We start from the raw sequence: 22,339 nt of genomic DNA, 5'->3' as shown, positions 1-22,339 counted from the left end.
GAATGGCCTACCGTGCAGGCCATTACCGCTTGGAAAAGGTGCCGGGATCCATACAAATTCCGAGACACGGTGCTCTGTGGAAAAGAATGGTGTCTGGATTGACCACTACTGCAGTGCAAAGCATAGTCGGTGAATCATTACAAGATCTGTACAGTGGCAGTAACGTTCCAGAATTCAAGAAGTGACATATCATAGCAAGATGCGAAAACATATTTGTCGCCACAAAGTATACTGGCCTTGGATTGGATGGGCGCGACCAAACCCATCGAATAAAACAAGCTTCTTGAAGATACTCCCCTGAAGTAATCGCTTCCACACAACTGTCTGGTCCATTTATCTCGTCCGAATTGTCACCTTCAATTTGAGACACCTGAGATAGACGATGCGACAGGATGAATTCGGTTGACAGGTGTTACCTAGATGGTGAAATGAAAGGACAGTGAAAGTCATCTCTGGCTGACTTACAACTAGGTCGACAGAAATTCAATCAGTCTCCTGTCAAGATCAAAGTGATGGCAGAGAAGCTTCTGCAAGAAAGGTATAGGCATAATATCACCATATCAGACATCTCTCCCAAAAGCAATACCACATAGTTGGAGCTCATCATTAATGCTTGATATAGTTGAATTTCACAATAAGTCCAGTGAGGAAGACAGTATAGCTAACTGAAGTTTCAGGAGCTCTATCATTAGTGCAGCTTTGATGTGTTTATCATCTCAGTAATCAGTGCTTTGACTGAGGCACAATGCCGTAACTGATGTTTTGTCGGAACTAAAACGAAAGGGAACCGTGGTGTCATATTGCCCCGCATGTCCGCATATCATCAGGTTTCACGGCTTTTTTAGGAAGGCCATATCTCAACTATTTCACTTTCACTTTTTTCTTTAACAGGGAGGTAGAGAACTGGAGAGAGTTCAGTTAGCTAGGTGTGTGAGTGCGCACCCAGCCCACCTGTGTTCAAGTTCTGGACCAGGCAGGAAGCTCACAGTTGTCTCTCCTTCATAAAAATGCCCTATGGGCTAGCCTGTGTTCCAGTTCTGGACCAGGCAGGAAGCTCACAGTTGTCCCTCCTTCATAAAAAAGCGTATGGGCTAGCCTGTGTAGGTCTAGTATTAGGTGCGCCACCCTCACTAGCTTCTCTCAACTACTTTTTTTCTTTTTCTTTTCAGGAACTGTGGTTATCCGTTTCCCACAATTGGAATAACCAGCTAAATCAAAATAGATACAGAAGTAGAATAATGAAGATCTTTAGACAAAACAACCATATTCCTAATTCTTAATGCCAAAACCTGATTTGGCTATATGCCTAGGAGTAACTTGTTTCGAGTTAGTCCTCCAGTTGTGTAAATCACAAGAGTTATTGATTTTCTTGCTACAAGACAGTTTGATCCATGGATTATGAGTCCAAGGACTAGTCTATGAGTCTCAACTCCAGGGCCGACTACGCTTCAGTGTCGACTAGTCTATGAGTCGCAACTTCAGTGTCAATTAGTGTCGATTAGTTACGCTTAGTCTATGAATCTCAACCTCGGAACGACAAGTCGACTCATAAGCCTTGGTTTGATCGAACAGATAATATTCCAAAGCTATATCATATTAATTTGTACACGAAAAGGGAGAGACTGAACTTATTTCAGTCATAATGCATAATAAAAATATGGAAGTGATGAAAATTAACCTTGGTAACTTTTGGCACGAATACTTTTGTTCCGTTTCCGATTTCTGGGAGCCGAGCAACTTCAGTCGCCTTGTCAAACAGTATATAAGTGGGAAGATGATCTGTCAATGAAATCAACAGAGAGAATGTAACCCTCGTGCGAAGAAAGACTTAAGCACATTCTGAACAAGATCCAGAAGGAGACCATGGATTATGTGGGACTGAAATGTAGACCATCCCAACCAAGTAGAAAAGAGCATAGATGGCAGAAGTAAAACTAAAGATTTAGTGATTTACCCCACATGGATATTCCAAACCTCGCTGCAGCATTTGGAAAATGCCCTAGATCAACTAATCCAAAAGAAATGTTCTTGTTGGAGTATCTGCATCAAGAGAATCACAAGAATATGATCCAATATACGAAAATGCTATTGATATTGTGCTCAGAACAAACTAGAGGTATTTGATAGATTATTACAATAATCATATTAATATCGACTAGGAAAAGATCAGCTCGCTAATCAGTAAAATAGTGGATATCCATTTTTTAAAAAGAAGTAAAATAGTGCATTTCAGAAGAAAAGTAATGTAGTGGCATGAGGGTGCAAAGCTAAATGTCAGGAATATCTCATGCTTCCATCTAAGACTCAACCTCGAACTCTCTCAGAATAGTAATGCACAGGTAATGCCTAACTCTAGTAGCCATAGATTGTAAATTACTACGAAGTGTCAAAGATAATGATGGAAAGAGTCTATTTTACTGGAGAATTTTTAGACTTTTTGTATAAATTAATAAATATAGAGCTCAGCAGTGCAAGAACAACGGTAGGAGTGAAAAAAGCTCCAAATACTTACAAGTTAGAGAGTTCAGGCATGACACTGCTTGCTTGTATACATGGTGTTAAAAAGGAAGTCCGGAACTCAACCTATTAAAATTTAAATAAGAAATCGAACAATGAGCAAAATCTGTTTAGGATCCTACTCACTGAAAGCGGTAACATATAATATGGGATTGAAATATATGTTATTAGAAGTCACACAAAAATGAAATAGTAAATGCAGTTAAAAAAAGGAGTAAACAGTAAAATAAAAATAAGTGCAGGAAATTACCAGCCAAAATCGTGTCGTTGGTTCTTCAGTTAGCAGGCTTTCCAATTGCAACGGAGTTAAATGATTTAAATGACCTACGTAAAAAAAATGAACATCTTATCTCATCTCCAACTTAAGAGAGAACTGCAGCGATGTTTCAAATTAGTGTAAAATGAATATGAATAATGGGAGTAAGTGTAATACTTCAGTATTATCACTTAACATAAGAATATAATTCTAATGTAACCTTTTTAGCAATTGGATCACATATGGGTGTGCCTAAGATAAAGAGTAGTACTAGCACATAGTAAAAGGATCGAAATTGCAAGCTAGAAACCAATTTGGGAGCACAATTTATTCAACACGCGATCTTGATCTGGCTCAAAACCTTCTGTCAAACATTTTGTCCAGGTTTGCAATATTGGTAATCCCCAGCTAAATTAACTTGTTTAGATGATTCAGTCTACCAATTTCAGATTAAGGCCTTTCAGGCTAATTAGTGAATAGGTGTCACAATTTCAGCTGCAATAATATTCCCTCTGTAAAGAAATATAAGAGCGTTTAGATAACTAAAGTAGTGATCTAAACGCTCTTATATTTCTTTACGGAGGGAGTACTTGCTAAGAAGTAATTAGAATGCCAACGCTGTGGCAATTCCAGCGAAAATAGGGTTACTCCTATGACATGTCCTGGTATGCCAGTGTGATTCGGGGTTCCAAAATCCTGTCTATGAGACAGCTGGGAACAAAAAAGGCCACATCAATTGCCTATTTATCTATATCGTCATCCATTGGTCTCAAAACACAATCAACAGCCATCTCACTCGTTAGCTAGGACAGATGATTCTCAAGTAGGTAAGCCACAACCAATGTGCGCCACATAGGATATACTTGACAGAATCAATGCATTTGCAACTATGAGGTAGCATATTGGCACATGGTACACATTGATTAAAGTTTAATTACCAAGAAGTGGAATAATCACATCAATGGTGCAGACCAAATATACAAATACAAAATCAAAGGGATATCATCTAACTTTGACAGAGAGTTTTTTTTCACTTTTGAGGGGGACAACACTATGCATAACTTCCATCACTAAAAATAGAATTGTAAAACATACCTAGGCCATCATAAGGTGGCTGTTGAGCCATAGCATATATAACTGCAAATGAAAAACAAAATGTAAGCAACGGTTAAAATGGGGAATGAAGCAGTTCAGATTAGCGTGAAAATTGTATCCAAAGCATATCTCGAATTTTACTGCCAAGAAAAACATCTGATAGGATTCGTGATATGATTTGAATGCATCTTGAAATCGGAGTATTAAGAAGCATCAAGACTTAGATAAATCAGGAAATCTTAGAGGAGCAAGTAGGCAACCCACTACCAGTGTGCCCCATATCAGATATATTTTTCCTTGGCAGTGTCAATGCTTTTTCTATGGTCCTTGATGTCGATATTGCTGGGTCTGGGAGTGTCTTGCCATGCTACATAACAAGGAAAACAAATTGTTCGCATCCTGCCTAAAGAAGATGATCCCAATCAGGAGTACCATTTCTATGGTCCTTGATGTTATGCTACAAGCAAGGGATGGATAATGTGATAAGAGCTTGGGCTAAAATTACATTTCAACTGACACTAGTTGCGTAGCATATGTTCCTCCCCAGTGCTATGGTAGGAAACATTCAGTGAGTGATCTCTTTTTTTTTCCTTTGCTGACTGAGTAATGTTTTAAGATGAATTCCACAGCAATAAAATTACAGTTTATTCCAGTTATTGAATATTAACTCATTCATAGTCTGGTGCTACTAATCTCATGGCTACAGCTTCGTTTTGCAAACTTGAATGGGTATTTGATGATCAGGCCTACAATCTAGAAATAGACGGATTCAAATATACAGGACAAGGGTACAAATGTTACATCATAGCAATGATCAAACTAAGCAACTTTTACATAAACGGATAAACCTACAAGTTATGTTGGGAACCAATTGAGACCAGTCTAATAGAGCAAAAAAATAGCATTGCATGAATACAGATTCAGCAAAAATATGAAGCACAGAATAAACACTGTGGGAGATTCAGAGAAGGAAATTCCCTATTAAGTGCTCAAAACTTGAACAATTGTCAGGGAGTGATAATATAACACGCGATAATTATTTTACTTTGCTCTTCATATGAATGCACAGCAATAAAACCCAAAGACAAACAAAAGCATACCGATAAATCCCAGTAAGTAGCCGACAGTCAACCAATAATCAATAACAAAAGTGACCACCAACAAGAGGCCCTGCAAAGCAAAACAAGAACATAGGGAGCATTAAGATATTTAGCAATATCAACCGTAGTAGGGAACAGCAATGTTTTTAGTAACCTGGCTTACCCTTGCCTAGAAGTTAAATAAAAAACAAAAATCATGATAACAAAGTAAGAGAACAAAGTCATTCCATATTAACACACCTTTGCGTAGAGCAATGAATCAGCGATGAATGTTTCCCAGTGTTCCTCCTTCACAATCTGGTAAGCATCAAATTATTTGATTAGCAAATTACATGCTTCATTCTCCATACAAATCATAGAACCTGCATTTGGGACCTAACTAACCCCAAATGCAGAGATACTAAATCACAAAAAACAAAACATGACTACTGAGCATCATATCACATGGTGGCACTATGGTCACGTTAGCATTGCTTGGAAATTGTACATTTCCAGCTCTATTTCACACGCAGCTCAGTACTCCAACAAGTCGAATTGCCGAATTCCAGTACGGTACAAGGGAAACTTTACTCGGAAACACTAATGGTGGTCATTAAACACCGCACCTTCACTGTGAAGAGCACCAGGAACACGAGCACCGCCTGGATCTCCTGCAGAAACACAGACACAGACGCCGATCCGCGTGAGCCAAAACAGTTGAAGGACCGGCGGGATGGCACGATCCGGATCTACACTCGGGGACCGCGGGATCTCACCCGTCTGATAAGGCGGCTGTGGAGCTCGGCGTCGTCCTCGGCCGAGGGCGCCGTGGTGCGGGCCGCGAAGTAGGAGAAGAAAGCGATGAGGTGGAGGAAGTAGTAGGGCTCCGAGATGGCCACGTCGAGCCAGGGGAACGGGTGGCCCCGCCTGCTCGCCCCGCCGCTCGCCGCCGGCGCCGACGCCTCCGTCGCCGTCGCAACCTCCATTTTGCCTGTTTCAACTTTCTGACCCGGAGGAAACAGTTACGCCTTCGCAGTAACCTCTCGTGTGTTTCCCTTCAAGTAGGCCCCACCAGTCACGGGTCCACCGGTCGGTGACGGCGAGCTTCCGTTGCTTACGCCTTCGCTCGCGTCGATAAACCCAAAGCCACACTCGGACAGTCGATCGTGTTCGTGTCACTAGGGTTTCTGCTCCCCCTCCTCCTCGCCGCCGCGATGAGCGCCACCAGGCCGGACCACCGGCGGCACCAGTCGCCGTTCCTCCGGGACCTCTCGTCCCCGATATCCTCGTCCTTCCGCATGCCCCCGGCGTCCGTGCGCCGCGAGGCCCAGGCCTCCACCCCGCCGCCGCCTCCCCCGCTGCTCTCCCTCGATGACCTGTCCCGCCACTCCCCCTCCCCGCCGCCCTACACGCCTCCGCAGGCAGCCATGTCCCCGTCGCCTCCTCCCCCTCGCGGGGGGCTCTTCTCCACCCCGCAGCGCTCCAACGGCTCCCCCTCCCCGGCGGCGTGGTGGTCCCCCTCGAGGGAGGAGAAGGCCAGGGATAGTTCCCCGGTCGACGGAGTCGTACATCAGCAGCAGTCCCCGGCGACGGCGTCCGGACAGCAGCCGCAGCAGCAGCAGCAGCAGGTGGCGCTGATCACGCTGCCGCCGCCCAGGGAGGTCGCGCGTCCGGAGATGCCGAGGGACTCGGTGCTCTCCACTGGCCGGGTCGACGAGGAGGAATGGGTCACCGTTTTTGGGTATGTCGCCTCTCCTCTTGCTGACTCATGCGAATAATGCTCTAGATTTCTGATGGAATTTGTGGCGTCGGATTCATATAGATGTGTATGTCTACTATGCTTATGTGTTGTTCTTTAAGTGATTGGTAAGTGACTGAAGCGGGTCAGTGTACAAAGAATTAGGGATCATGTATGTCTTGTATGTGTTGCATCTGTAGGAGTTGTATGGGATGAGACAGAACCATGTGGTGTTTCCCCGATGCAGTTTTGAAATACTGTGTCCTTTTAAATCTGTACTTGTTTTTTTTTACCAAGATTAGCTATATGAACTTAGCTGAAAACAATAGACTGCTTAAAATGATTATTGACATTCATGCTTGAAGCAACATCCAAATACCCATCAAGTTACTATGTAAAAGAGTGATGGACAGCAGAGGCCAGAAGTCCAATTGTTAACAAGTTGAATTTGGGAGATCCATTAGCCCATGAATGATAATTTTGGGACATGGTACCATTATGCTATTGCTGACTCTGACCAAATCACCAAACTCGTAAACACATTAACTGATTGGTATGTGGCTGAAGTGGATCAGTGTACAAAAAAATGGGAATCCTGTATGTCTTGTATGCAGTACACATGTAGGAGTTGTATGTGATAAAACAGAACCATGTTCCGATTCGCTGATGCAGTTTCGACATACCGTGATACAGTTGCGTTTTTATACCAAGATTAGCTATATGACCTTAGCTGAAAACAACAGACTGCTTAAAATGATTATTTGCATTCATTTCTCCAGCTTAATGCTTGAAGCAACGTCCAAATACCAATCGTACTATGTAAGAGAACGATGGAGAGCTGAGGCCCAAAGTCCAATCGTTAACATGTTGAAATTTGGAAGATCATTAGCCTAAGAATGATAATTCTGGGACATAGTACCATTATTATGCTATTGCTGACTCTGACCAACTCACCGAACTCGTGAACACATTAACCAATTCAGTTCTGCTAATTTTTTAGACCAAACTATATTTTGGTGGTTCGGGCCATCGATATGCTGAGTGCTGACCTTGTGGAAATCTTTTAGTATTTGTGATTGATGAAATTTGTTATTTGTCACAGATTTTATGATGTTTATTGTCCGGGAACTATTCATTTTCAAGCTTTACGTACCAATTGTTACAAAAGAACCATTCCCGGCTGTGCCTGATGAGAAAGTGTTACAGTTCTCTTGTTATTTCAAATTAGGCTATGGACTGCATTTCCTGATTAACACATGTTCTCTGTATTATACAGTTACTCGGTATATTTACAATTTGGTACCCTACCACCCTTGCACATTTGTTGGTTTTGTGATAGCTTATTACTCGCTATGCTTATTGTTCTGCGACCTTGTGTGAGTGGGAGTGATTTAATGTCCATATTCGATGGATTTATTTCTGCCCAAGAATAGTGGTTTTCTATGCTTTCTCATTTGTGCGCCTGTCATACAGATACCTACATTTAGTGCAAACTTAGCTAATCTAAAATTAGATAGTAGTATTGTTTTTAATGTGTTACTTAAGCGCTGAGGCACCCCAGGATGGTATGGCGTCCGGCATCCGCACTGCCTTAGACATGAAACGTCCGACTGCTTCAGTGAAAGGTCCACTGTTGTCAGAGGTATCTCCTACTGCCTGTTCCTCGCTGCATCATCGTTGTGGTTGCTTCTGGGGCTTGGAGACGACGACCCCACCATCCCCCAACACTCCGGTGAGCATCCCTTCATGCGCCTGCTTCCACCATCGCCTTCCCTTGCCGGATCTACTCTGCTATTGAGGAAGAAGGGATTCTGCGGTGAGGAGTTTTAGGGTTGTGTGCTTCTACAACGAGGAAAGAGAGCAGAAGGTGTGCGGCGGCTGTGGTGAGGTAGGAGAGAGTGAGGATAGTGGAATTAGGTCACGGGAAGAGTCTGCTAGATGGGCTTTTGGGCCACAGGGAAGTGCATAGGTAGTGGCCCATCTCTCGGTGTTTCATATTTTTCCTTGCAATATACATGCTAAACTGCTTGATTGCTCTGTTCCTTCTATGTCTAAGGCGTTGCCTTACCGTCTCGCCTTACGTTAGGAGGTTGAGCAATGAAAACAGCTGGTAATGTAGCAATAAATAGTTTTAGGAACCTTATGTAGATCTGCATCTAGACATTTGATGTAGTATATAGTCAGACCTAACCCCTGGATAAGACCTACGCTATTGTTGCACATGGAGACGTCTCTTGAACATATCAATAAGATTGCATCCCCATGGTGCCAGTTACACTCCTCTCATCTTTTTAGCTTCCGATATACAGACATCATTATTATTGTTGTACTTGAATGTATATTTTCCTAAGCTATGTCATTTGAAGCAGATCTTCTCCAATGCATGATCTAGTTCATTGATTAATTTTCCTGTCCTGATTAAAATGTGCTTATGTATTCTGTGTCTGATCATGCTCCTTGCTTTGTTTCTGCCAGTTTTCTGCCGGTTGATACCAACTTTGTACTGAGAGAATTTGAGAAATGTGGGTTAGTCTTGAGACACGTTCCTGGTCCGAGGGATGCGAACTGGATGCATATCTTGTATCAGGTAAACTTGTACTGAATTGTTTGAGCACTGGTACTTATAATATAACAGATCTCTATTTTTCCCTACTCATAATGGAAATATTAATCTGACAGTAATACTTATATAATATCATTGCGCGAGGGTGTATCCTCAAAAACTTGGAGTGTTCCGGTACTCTGTCTGCAAATACCACTTCAAAGGTCGTAAAAAATTAAAGAAAAATTGAAGACACAGACACAACATGTGTCAACTATGTCATGTTTTGAAATCCAAATTCTAATCTCAAATCTAGAAACAAAAAAATACAAATCCAACTTTTTTTTAGAACTAAAATACTAAATACAAATCCAGCTGTGAGTAGTAGTTCATTCAAGTTGTGCTGTGAATTTTTGGCCCGTTATCACTGCCAGCACTGTATTTGTCATTTGTGTTTCTTGAGCTACGCACATTGAGTTTGCATTTGAAATTTTGTGACAAGATAGATACATGCAGTCTCAGTATTTTCAGAATTTTTAACGAGTTTAGATAGTCTGAAACACATGGATGTATCGGAAGTATCAAAATCACAGTAGCGGCTAAGGAAATTCAAAATCACAGAAGCAACTAAATATACCAATTTTTTGCTAGCTTGTGTATTTATTTCTGAACTGAAATAAAATGAAGACTGAAACAAACCGTGAGTGACAAAACAGTTCCTTCTGTGGTCTTTGCACCTACTCTACTATATCAGCATATCATATGAAGTAATGATGGACACAATGGTCTATATTGCCCTGTAGTTTGATTGTCCTTTACTATGACACAGTGCCTTGATGTGATAAGCTTTGCCTACCATCAATTATTTTATGTGGGACCTTGATAATGTACTCTAGTTGAAACACGTACAGTTAGTAGAAGTATGCAAAATTCCACTTTAAGGCCTCCGCCCCCTTGTTGGTTGTGGGTCAGTCTCATCGCTGATTTGTGTTTCCTTTTATATGTTTCAGAGCCGTCATGATGCACAGAAGGCACTCGCCAAACATGGTCAGCAGCTAAACAGTGTTCTTATCATTGGGGTGAAGCAAGTGGATCCATGGCAGCGACTGTATCTGAACGAAAACACCGATGACACCTACAACGGCGGCATGTCGGTTCCATTTCCGTTGCAAGCCGTAGCGCCGAGCGGTTTCACTACCAGGAACGCGTTAGCGCCTTTGCCGAGCAATTCCATGCAAAACGGCAACGAGGGCAACCGCGGGGCATCCGGCGCCATCGCTTCGCCCGCGAAATCGGTCTTGTCCAAAGTCATGGACGTGATGTTTGGCCTCTAATTTTTTGTTGGCGATGTATCAAGGCAAAACGAGGATCACTGATATAGATGGCACTGCCATAACATATGTTTTCTTGTTGTTTGCTTCCGTTGATGTGATGCCATTACAATGTGTTTCGCCCCAAGGATTAGAAGTTGTGGAGTTACATGTCGCCCCAAGGATTAGAAGTATCCCTGGTTTTGCCCTCCCTTCTACTCCCTCGGTTCCTAAATACTCCCTCTGTAAACTAATATAAGAGTGTTTGCATCATTATAAAGTAGTGATCTAAACGCTCTTATATTAGTTTATAGAGGGAGTATAAGTCTTCGCAGAGATTTCACTATAAACTACATATGGAGCAAAATGAGTGAATCTACACTAAAATGCATCTATATACATCCGTGTGTGGTTCATAGTGAAATCTCTACCAAGACTTATATTTAGGAACGGATGGAGTATAAGTCTTTTTAGAGATTTTGTTTCTAAATATGTCTTTTTAGATATTTCAATAAAAACTACATATAGATGTATATAGACATATTTTAGGATGTAGATTCACTAATTTTGCTCCGTATGTGGTCTGCATTGCAATCTCTAAAAAGACTTATATCTAGGAACAGAGGGTGTATTTTCTTTTTAATCTTTTTGACAGAAGGAACAGAGGGAGTAAACTTAATGATGCTGGCCTGCCTAATGTTGGACACGTCCTTACTGAAAGATTTAGCGGGCGCAGAGAAGAAATGATACTCAACCTGGAAGCAGGATGCGAACGGTTCCCCCCGTGGAAACAACGGATCCGGCTTTGCTTCTGCTCTGTTGTTCTCTGTATCTTGCAGGGACAGGAGAGAAAAGGAGGTTGACCTTTGCTAGTCAGCTACGACGGGTAGACTTTCAGCACACATTCTGAATTCTTCATGATTACGGTATGAAAGCAAATGCTTTGACAAATTGAAATAGCTGATGATCGGTCATTCGTTGACAATAGCACGGTTAGTCAATCCAGCTCGCTATTCTGTATTTATTTTTTTGGGCGGGCGGTAGTACTATGCTGCTTAGCAGTACTTGTTAGGAATAATGAAATGTAATTAAGTCGATAACTAGCAGCATCAAGTACGTCCTGGCGGTTCCAGGTTGGAATTTCAGCACGTCCCATGAACAAATCAACGATGAATGAAGTATCATCGCAAAACATAAAACGATGAATGAAGTACACGGAAATGTCAACCAATATATTTTAACACAAAGTAAACTCAAAATGTTTCCAAAATTGCGGGCTACAAATTGTGTGAAGCCACCACGTTGCGATCTTTGCGGCTGCAGAAAATGATACAGTACTGTATATGTCAACCCAGGCACACAAGCTGTCAAAAAAAAAAACCTCCAGGTACACAATGGTGAGCATTGTCTGGATCAAAAGCGTACATCTATTGTACTATTGAATTAAACGCTAGAAGTTTTCTTAATTTGAGATAATATAACTAATATTATCTAGGAGTGCCTCTAGCGTCAAAATAATTTTGTATGTCTTCTCAGCCGGCCAAGTGTCTCCCACAAAGCTGTCTTCACCAAATTCCGTACACAAAAAACATTGTATTTTATAAAGACATGAGCTTGTCCTCTTGCCAATCCTGGACATTTTTAAATCATGTGGAAACAGAGAGAGCACGTACTTAAAAACATATAGTATTAGTACTTGATGGACAAAACACTGATAATTTATGCATGATGCCGTGGCCATTGGAATTTTGTTATGACACAAACCTCTCAACCGAAGAGGCAACTTCCAATCACTATTCTTGAATAAGAAATGCAGTAATACCCAATCGGGGAAGTGTGATGTGGGCTTGTCGTTAGTTTAGTCATTAGTGATGAGCAATCACCATCAAAGATGGTAGTTAACGACCTGATCACAACTGAGTCAATGCGACGTTTAGGGCCTCTTTCGTTCAAAGAAATATCATAGGAATTTTGGATGATTTAGTTCCTTCATAATATTTTCTGTAAAACTTCTGGTTTATAGGATTAGAAATCACGGGGTTATTCTGAAAAACAAAATCATAGGCTTTTTTTATGGTCTACTTTGTATGGAAATCCAAAGGAAATTCCTATTGAATCTAACCTCGGGATTTTATTTTTCCGTTATTTCTATGACAACTATATTATGTGCCTAATCCTTTAGAAAAATTCATGTGTTTTTATGTGATCTAGACAAACAACTTCTATTATAGGTAGGTAATTTAGCGTAAGTGCCATGCCAACATATATTCCTAGATTGGTGCCATATAAGATTCTGTTATAATAGATAGGTGCCACATACAATCGAGATGCCAATCTATTATAGTAAACAACTTCTATTATAGGTAGGTGCCATATAAGATTCTATTATAGTAGTAAATATAAGCATATAGTAAACATACAATCGAGGAATTTATATGGCATGGCATCTCGATTATATGTTTACTATATGCTTATATTTTCACAATCTTGTGAACCAAAATGACCTTAGTTGCTGGTTTAGCGTAAGAGTAACCATACTAATCTTTTAGGTAGGTGGCCACTTTTCATTGCAAATTTAATTAGTTTTAGATATCTATACTAATTCATTATGTGGAGATCTTATTGTTGCAGCTTCAAAATGTATATGCTCACAACTAGCAGCACGTATAAAAGTTTAAAAAAAGGTGTTGAAAAGTGCGGCAAAGTAATAAGAAGGTACTCCCTCCGTAAACAAATATAAGAGCGTTTAGAACACTACACTCTTATATTTATTTACGGAGGGAGTAGACAATAAAAAATATATATGGTCATTTATGTATAGTATATCACATTTTTCAACAAATAATCCCATCATGTTAAGAAAATTATCTTTCAGCCGGCCATTAGTTTCAAATATTAATAGTTACTTTCCAAGGGTACACACTGATTACGTAGCCTTGCTGAATTTCAGAACCATATGCGTCAGATTTATCATCATCCTAGGGTGCAACTTTCTGTAATGGAACAAATTAGTTTCACTGTCAATTTAAAATCAAGAATGCTAGTACTGAACTCGTTGACATACTAATCTTAATAGCCAGAAATGCGGCTGATGACAGCACCTGCCGGGCACCATGGGCGCAAACTTCAGCGTCTTGACTTGGCCGGTCATGGATCATGGAATAATTAGTTACTAAACTGTACTACTTGTTTGTGTATTTGAATTGATTATCTCCATCGCTTTAATTAATTAGACGATTTCTTTGTCGTAGATCTACAGTTCAAGGATGCTTAAAAGATTGATACCGTGCGTGGTCATGTAGTTAGCTTCTGTATACATACGTGCACGAGGCAATACTACGATCTTATTTAAGTATATATACATACGTGCTCATGATTGGTATCTAATCGTGCATATGTACATTCTTAGAACTATTGCATAATTTGCATAAATAATGACATATGATACTAAACTATATGATCTTTATTTTTTGTTTTGGTTTTTTAAAAGGATGATCTTTGGTTTTAATTTATGTGCCAATTGTTTTAGTGTATGTTTACATCAGGTAAACTAAAATTTTGCCTAGCTTCGCCTAACTGTGTTCAATAGTCATGTTGCTAGCACATGAGTACATATACAAACAAGTCTAATCACTATTACAATTCCAATTTAGAAATTACATAATGATACTCTATGAAATCAGTTGGTTGGTCTGGCGGCGAAAGTCGAAGAATGGAACAAATTGTAATCAGTTAAATCTTCACTGGGACAAACCATGGACCCCTTACCTGGCGAATGTTCGTCAGTTAGGGTGGCATATGCGAACAATAAAATTGCAATTTTTAGTTGTGAGGAAGTGTGCAAAGTGGCATTTTCTTCTGGCGACATGACAGTTTCTTCCCTAGAAGGCAAATTTCATTTAAAAGTTGCGGCCGTTTGATCTCGCCTGACAACTAAAACTGCCACCTAAATACGTTCATTTGCCACCCCCTTTACAGCGCACGTCAGCCAGGAATCATTACCGCAAATTATATATGCTTCTACATTTGCTAGCAAAACTACATGCGACGGTTAAGCGGGGGTTCCGAGGTAATTTTGCTCGTTCTTTTTGAATTGTTCTTTTTACAGGACACTGAATTTTCTTCCTTTCTTCAGGTCAGAGGGGATTGGACAATACTTCCGCCGATCCATAATAAGGGACTAAATAAAACTGTGAATCCCCTCCACCACACATGCGTGCACCCGTCATTGATAACTCGGGCCAATTTGAACCAGTTCAGAACCAGAATAGTAGTATTAGTTTTCTCCAGTCGCTACGGCGCGCCTGGATGCATCTCTCTTTCTGACTGTTGTACATGTACGCATAGCCGCAGTTAGTGGCATTCATGTACGAGATCTCGGGTAATCTTGGCCCGGCCTATCGCGGGCGTCCTAGTGTGCACAGGTGTCCGTTCCGCGGTTCTTTGGAGGGGAACAGGTGGCAGCATTGTTTCCCATGCCCATGCACTGTCGATGAGCGAGCGATACATATCGCGTCCATACAGATATACAGGCGTGTTTGTGTGCGCGCGCCTTGCATGTACTGCTCGGCCGAGGAGAAGTTAAATTCTTTCTTTTTTTCGAATCAAATGTGTCTTTTCTGCAGCTACATGTTTTTTTTAGAATCAAATGCTGGAACCGTGGTTATTAATAATAACCAGCTGATGCCGTGGTGTTTCTCTGCCGCGCGACAGGGGGGAGAGCACGTGGCTGGTTGTAGCATGATGCAAACATGGGAAGCAGCTTCGGTGCCTTAAAGGAACCTGTCTTTGGGTCACTGAGATGTGGGTCAGCCACCTATTGGGCCCACATGTCATAGACACAAAGGCAGGTGCCTTAACCTGAGTTGTTGCTTAGCTGTGCTCTGCTGTCCCTGGCCTTTCACTGTTCTCCTGGTGATGTTTACAAAAACCTTACGATCGGAAATACCAGCACATTCCCCTCCGCAAAAAAAAGGAAATACCAGCACATTCATACTCCGATGCCTTTGTAGAATCCATGTTGAAACGGAGAAAAACACTCTCCGCCTCCACAACTATCACCGTGGGTGGCGGCGCAAAAACGCCGTTCTGGGACTCTCTTTGGCTGAGCTGGTTGGGAGGAAACCCAAGGATATTGCACCGTTAATCTACGAGGCCTCAAGGATAAAGAATTGAAAGGTGCATGAAGCCCTCAGGCGGAATGTTGTGGATTCTCAAAATCAAGCCCAGCACCGTTCGTCACATTTGTGAATTCTTCACTCTTTCGATGGTTGTTCATGACTTCCGCCATGATGGGCAAGTCAAAGACGAGATTATTTGGAAGCACGCAAATGATGGGATTTACTCGGCGGACGGCCACCACGTAGAAGGCTCGGTTTCTTGGCTTGACTCTATCACTCTCCCTCCCATGGACCGCATGGTTTGAAAGGCTTGGGCTCCTCACAAGGCTAAATCCTTTGCTTGGCTAGCCATACAAGACCGAATTTGGACCGCCAATCGGTTGGAGAACCGTGGTTGGGTCAATTGTGGTCTTTGTATGCTAAGCAAGAGAGAACAAGAAACACGGCCTCACCTCTTCTTCAAGTGTCGCTGCACGCTTAGACTTTGGAGATCAATCACGAAAAGCTTGGGCTACCTCACGTCAATATCCTCGAATGGCATCTAGATGAACCCGTCAATGTGTGGTGGGACAAACGAACCAATAAACGAAACCCAAATTGGCACGCCATGACCTCCCTCACCATGCTCATCTCATGGAAAGTTTGGAACGAGCGGAATGCTAGGGTGTTTCGACAAAAAATTGCGCCACCACCTATTCTTCTTAGAACCATTCTTGAAAAGGCAAAGTTACGGGTTATTGCCGGCGCAAAGAAACTAGGGACTATCATTTTGTGTGAGTAATTGTCATACCGCTTGTGTGGGGTGTTTTGTAAAACGTTAAACTCTACTCTCTCTCTCTCTCTCTCTCTCTCTCTCTCTCTCTCTCTCTCTCTCCTTATTTAATGGATGAGGCAAATATTATGCTTCCTTTTCAAAAAAAAGGAAAGAAAAACCTTTGTGCTGGTGCATGATCTCCTAGAAGGAAAATTGTGCTACTCCCTCCGGACGGAAATATAAGTCGGACAAGAGATTTTAGGTTATTAATATAACTGGTGGAACATATGTAAAACAGCATAAAAATATATTTAGAAACTAAGAATATATTTTTTTAGGCATACAACACATGTTTCGCTAGTCAAATCGAAGACCTAAGAACCAACCCGTGTCCGACTTATATTCCCAACTCGAGGGAGCAAGAAAGAGAGCCTGTCAAGTCCCAATCAATTACGTCTACATGCCGTTTTCATAAACAGACTCCTTGGGGGCGCCCATGTGTGAGACCCGGGAGCGATTATACTTTTCTTGCGGGAGCCGCCAACGCCTTTTTACCACATCGTCATTGTTGGAGGAGGCCTCACCCTACCCTCGTTGACGGCGACGACTCTCCTTGCTCATCCTCTTTGGTTTCTCTTCTAGCATTGCTTCTTAGCCATTGTGTGCTCAGAGGTGTGGTGGCGATAGATGTGGTGTGACAATCCAATGAGGCATGATGCTTCTCGAGATCATGAGGATTTCAGGGCGGTTGGTGAAGATCGCAGTGGTTTGGCCATGTGTTGGCAGATGGTGGTAGCAATGGGCTATTTTTGCATGTGTGTAGTTGAATCCACCTAGTTTTTTTACGCAAAAATAAAATCCACCTTTTTGGGAGGCAACAAAATGAATCCACCTAGTTTGATTGCAGTTCTACATGTCTCCTCATGAGGCATCTCCTTTTCATCGGTATCTTTCATTGCTTTGGCGGTACTTCTTTTGGGTCTCAGGAGTGGTGTTGCCGGTACTTTGGTTAGGGCGGTGGCTGACCAAAAGACATTGTGGTGGCCTAGTTCTCAAATTTTAACACGGCGATTCTAGCATGGTGAGGGCTCAATTAGCAATATATTTGCGCCATTGTCTAGACCTAGTGAAACGACGTTCTATAGCGCCCCGTCTGTTGAAGACGTTGATGTGTGTTGATATGTATTGTCTAGGATGAAACATTATAATTTAACTCTCACTAACTGTATCTGGTGATGACGATGTGACTCGCGGGGTTATCGGAATTGCTATCTATGATGTGATTCTACTAGTTTGTTATCCAAATTGATCGGATTGATTCCCTCATTAACCGAATCTGGCGATGATGTAAGTCATGATTATTAGTATAGTATCTATCATGCGATTCTATGAGTTAGTTATCCAAATTGATCATATTGATTCTACTCAATAGAATATATGATTTTAAGACACAACAATAATGATTTCTACAATTTTCGATCTTACTTTATGGGTTGCGATCCGATTTAGAATCGTGATCTTGACAACCTTTGATTAGTCATAAAACTGGATGGAGTTGTCAATTTGGCAATTAGCCTCATCCACCATGTGTAGTTGATGTTGCGTGTTGATGATTTCTTGTAGCCCTTGTGTAGGTGTTACAAGAACTTGGTTTTGTCAGGTTTTTAGGAGAAGTGCCATATTTATATTAACAATATCAGCAAATCTTTCACAAAATATATCAGCAAATTACAACACATATTTCATCTCTCATGAGAACTCCAAAGAGACAACACACCCAGCGAAATTATAGGGACAATGAAAATTTACAGAAAAAATCTTCCCGGTCCTCACAACCACCAACAAAAGGACCAAAATCTTCAACCACCGCCGTCGTTCATGAGAAAGAAGAAGAAACCGCCTCCACCAAGCTAAGATCCAAGAGAAAGTCATAACTGCAAAACTATGTTGTGAGGCTTTGAACAGGCATTGTCGCGAACGACTCCACACTTATCACTATGGGCTGTCAGCCGGACTTCATGTATTGATATCGCAATCCAAGAGGAGCGGAGATTTGCTTTGTCATGCATTCTGTTTGGCAATTCGGCATGGCATGCGTTTTTCTCTCCTCCCTCGCCAAGCTTTAGGCGTGCAGACGCCAGAGATAATGAAAGCTTTGGCTCTTAGAAAGGATGACCTTTCAAGGAGGTCTGCGTGGTTAGCCTTACATGATCAGAATTAGACGCAAAGTTAGTCAGATGGGCACTTGTATTTTCCCAATGGTGACATGGCATGTGGATGTCAAAGATAGTACGTACATGGCATATTCCGTAACAAGCAAGCAGTTCCTTTGAATGCGCCGTGGCCTGGAGCTAGCCGTCGCCCCCTACCCACCATCGATGATTACTGCGAGTCGTTGGGGCTCGACAAACACCTGCATACAAAGGTCCGTCTTTTTCTCCCCGACTGCTCAGAGTGGGGAGTAACATAAAGTAGTAACTTGACGATGTTACTAGTCTATATTACTACTACCTTCATAGTGGGTAGTAACATATAAGTGGTATCATGAAAGAGTTCATTTATTAGGCTATAGACTCATTATGCCTTAAATGTGTTATGTTACAGTAACTAGCTAAGTTACCACAAACCTCTCTCTCTTCATTAATTAGCTGCCACATAAGCAATTTTGTATTGAAATGTGTGATGTTACTAGTTAAGTTACTCCCATTGTGACTAGTCTCCAGGACGAGAAGCTATTAAATCCGTTGCGCCCGTTTGGCCGACCTCGGGCAGGAGACAGAAGCATACTATATGTACTTCAGACAGCTAGCTAGTTTAATTTAGATCGATCGATCTCCACATCGCCGGCCGGCCGATACATGCACCCATTTACTCTTTCGTGGCGCCTATGAATGAACACCTGTGGGTGGAGATCACTTTGTATACATTTTCAGTTTTCCTACGCAATTATATAACGGTACCCTCTTCGATTCATTTCTGAAAAATCTTGGTAGGGCCTCTGAGGTGTCAAAAATAATTGGTCTTTTAATGCAAGGAAAAATGATTGCCAAGGTTCTTCAGCTTTGCATGCATCAATCGATTAGAGGCCGGAAGTTCTCACCATCGTTTCATAACGCATAAAAGAAGAAGAAAGACTCTTCACCTCCAGCCTGAAATATCAATTATTTCATGCCCTGAATAATTAGGCTACATAGTTTATATCGTTTCTACACAGGGATAGAGTAATTGAGGGGATCATTAAGAAGATAATCATGTTTAGAAACATGTTGTGGTTGAATACATGAGATATATTTGAAACCAATATACTCGGAAAAAAAAAAACCAAGATCCATGCAAACGACAGAGGAGGCGTGCTCTATCGATCAACACAGACTAATCGCGACCGCACCAAAGTCATGTCATCAACTCATCACGTGGTATAACGAAAGCGATCGACCTGTTGAGCAATATAAGTTACTGTTCAGTAAAAGTCAATAGCTTATACCACATAGAGTTTTAATCTCTGTTTTTTTTTTGCGAATTTAATCTCTGTTGTTGAAATAACATAGTTAGGTTTGAGGAAGATGATGATCCCCGTGTTGAAAACAAGCAAGCCAACATCGTTATCAAGCAATCGCGTCGCATATCTGAGGTGGTATGTCAAGTTAATTCCCGAAAACTACATCGCATGGCCAAAGTATCACCAGAGCTATCATGTTGAGGTTGGTTCATTTCACCGGTAAGAAAACCTGTAATATTGCGGTAACCTAAAGACCGCATAATTCACATGTACATTAGATTCTTATGTTCAAACTCAACTCACATCTAAGCTAAATTGGTCACAAACATCTCAACTTACAAGTAGTCCAAACCCAAGCATGCGCAAACGCAAACCAAATGACAAAGCGAAAAATGTGCTTCATTTTAAGCAGCACTAGAAAACCACACAAAAACCAAGAAAAGAAGAAGAAAGGAAATCAAGGTGTTGTACGCCAAGCCTAATACTCCCACAGGAGAGGCTGGAAGCCGATTGGGTCGAGACAATCGTACGCCGTCCAGCAGTGATCGGACGGCGCGAAATCCACCACGTTCTCCACCCACAGCGGCGCCAGCTCGTCGAACACCATCTCCACCTGTGCAGCCGTGAGCTGCTGCTCATTTCCCTGGCTCGGCTGGAACGGCGGCTCATGCTCCGGCTCGTCTCGCGCGGCCGGCTGGTCGCATGGCGCCGGGGCATTGCCGCGCGCGGAGTCCGGCGCGGCGGCGGGGGAGGTTGAGGCGGAGCAGCACTGGTGGTCGTGGTCGTGCATGAGGGCGGCGCGCGCGGCGGCGGCCTGGACGTCGCACGGGGCGAGGGAGGCCGGGCGAGGGAGCGCGGGCGCGAGGTCCGGGAAGTTAAGCACGGCGCGGGCGCCCTTGATGCTGAGCGCGGCGGCGTCGTGGGCGCGCGCGGCCATCTCCGGGCACGGGAAGGTGCCGAGCCAGATGCGGGACTTCTTGCGCGGCTCCCTGATCTCCGACACCCACTTGCCCCACGCCCGCATCCGCACGCCGCGATACGACGCCGCCGCCGCCGCCGGGGCCGGCTCCTCGTCGGCCGCCGCTGCGCGCTTCCGCTTGCCGCCGCCGTTCCGCTTCTTGTCGTCGGCCCTGGGGGAGCACGAGGACGTGGAGTAGGAGGAAGTGCAGGACGTCGACGAGGACTCGGAGCTCTGCTCGCTCGCCGCCATGTGCGCGCAGAGAGCACCACGTAGCCCCGCGTGCCCGTATGAGATGACACGCGCTCGCTCGTGGTAATGGGAGGACCGTGCAGGGAGTAGGACTCGAGTTACTGCGAGCAAGGAGAGGGGTAGAGCGAGGAGGAAGAGGGAGGTGGTGCTGTATATGTAGAGGAGAGTGGAGGCAACGTGGCGTGGGATAGGAACCCATGAACGACAGCTGACTCCGCCATGATCATCAATAATTAGGGTCGCATGGTCTCTCGCAGGGTCGGACAGGACCGGGCGGGGCTGCATGCCTCCCTCTCCTGACTCCATGCCCTGCTACACCTAGACATTCAATTCCTCCCAACGATTCACTTGGACTCCCTGACATTTCAGAACGCAGTATATGTTGTCTTAGAAATAAAAACGTCTATAGCACGGTCGAATTAGAAATAATTATTTCTCACTCGACATTTTTCTTTTGAAGGGCAACGGTAGGATAATACCCCACTACAATTTTTATAAATTAATTAAAGAGTGAATTCTTTTTTTTTGAGAAAAATAGTAGGGTAAAACCCTACTGTAACTCTACTTTTTCAATAATTGTCAGAGGAAAATGTACAAATGGAATTACATCAGGGTTAATTCTATTTGTACCCCACGTTTCACGTTTGTGACAAGAATTGTCCCATTTGGTAGTTTTTCCATGTACTTTTACCCAATGTAAGCAAAATTGTGCCACAAATTATCCCCATTTATTTATTTATTTTCTGAATCAGTGTTGACTGTGCATGCCATATTGGCTGGTTTGTTTTACTGTTTGGTTTTGTCTGGTTTGCTCTCGGTCCGGCGGGGGATGAGTCTTACCTGTCTGCGGGGGGAGATTTCGGGTTCAAACTACAGCCGTACTCCAATTTTTCACTCATATTTCTTGCTCCCCAACTGGCAGGTAGGACCCATCCCTTGACAAATCAAGAGCAAATAAAAAGTAAAAAAAACAGCCAAAATGGCATGTACAATCAACATTTAAAGAGAAAAAAATAGGATAATTTGTCGCACCAGTTTGCTTAAATTGGGTAAATATGTGAAAACCTGTTAAATATAGCAGTTCTTTTTTTTGCGGGAAGTTAAATATAGCAGTTGATGTCTCAAACGTGACACTAAGAGGTAAAAATAATAGAATTCACTCTTAATGAAAGAATTTAAACAATATCAACAAATGACTACAGATAAGCCTAATAAGGAA

The 22,339-nt window shown here is 42.5% G+C and overlaps 3 protein-coding genes across 3 annotated transcripts; 1 reads left to right on the top strand and 2 right to left on the bottom strand.

Moving 5' to 3' along the window:
* Nucleotides 1-77: 77 nt before the first annotated feature.
* Nucleotides 78-5,992, bottom strand: LOC123069185 (thioredoxin-related transmembrane protein 2). The gene is made up of 11 exons (XM_044491970.1): nt 5,724-5,992; nt 5,574-5,618; nt 5,209-5,265; nt 4,969-5,038; nt 3,869-3,910; nt 2,768-2,841; nt 2,513-2,583; nt 1,955-2,040; nt 1,679-1,779; nt 466-527; nt 78-370 (listed from the first exon to the last, which is right to left on the bottom strand). Exons 1-10 carry the CDS (start codon nt 5,931-5,933, stop codon nt 468-470), a joined length of 816 nt encoding a protein of 271 aa, XP_044347905.1. The 5' UTR covers nt 5,934-5,992; the 3' UTR covers nt 78-370; nt 466-467.
* A 90-nt stretch (nt 5,993-6,082) lies between these two features.
* Nucleotides 6,083-10,749, top strand: LOC123069184 (nuclear pore complex protein NUP35). The gene is made up of 3 exons (XM_044491969.1): nt 6,083-6,688; nt 9,161-9,272; nt 10,238-10,749. The coding sequence occupies exons 1-3, from the start codon at nt 6,162-6,164 to the stop codon at nt 10,559-10,561; spliced, it is 963 nt and encodes a 320-aa protein (XP_044347904.1). The 5' UTR covers nt 6,083-6,161; the 3' UTR covers nt 10,562-10,749.
* A 9,358-nt stretch (nt 10,750-20,107) lies between these two features.
* LOC780679 (ethylene-responsive transcription factor TINY) lies at nt 20,108-21,429 on the bottom strand. The gene has a single exon (XM_044488488.1). It carries the CDS (start codon nt 21,424-21,426, stop codon nt 20,389-20,391), a length of 1,038 nt encoding a protein of 345 aa, XP_044344423.1. The 5' UTR covers nt 21,427-21,429; the 3' UTR covers nt 20,108-20,388.
* Between the last annotated feature and the right edge of the window lie 910 nt (nt 21,430-22,339).

Source organism: Triticum aestivum, chromosome 3B (assembly GCF_018294505.1).
Source record: "Triticum aestivum cultivar Chinese Spring chromosome 3B, IWGSC CS RefSeq v2.1, whole genome shotgun sequence".
Lineage (NCBI taxonomy): Eukaryota > Viridiplantae > Streptophyta > Magnoliopsida > Poales > Poaceae > Triticum > Triticum aestivum.
This window is presented reverse-complemented; position numbering and strand designations above follow the sequence as displayed.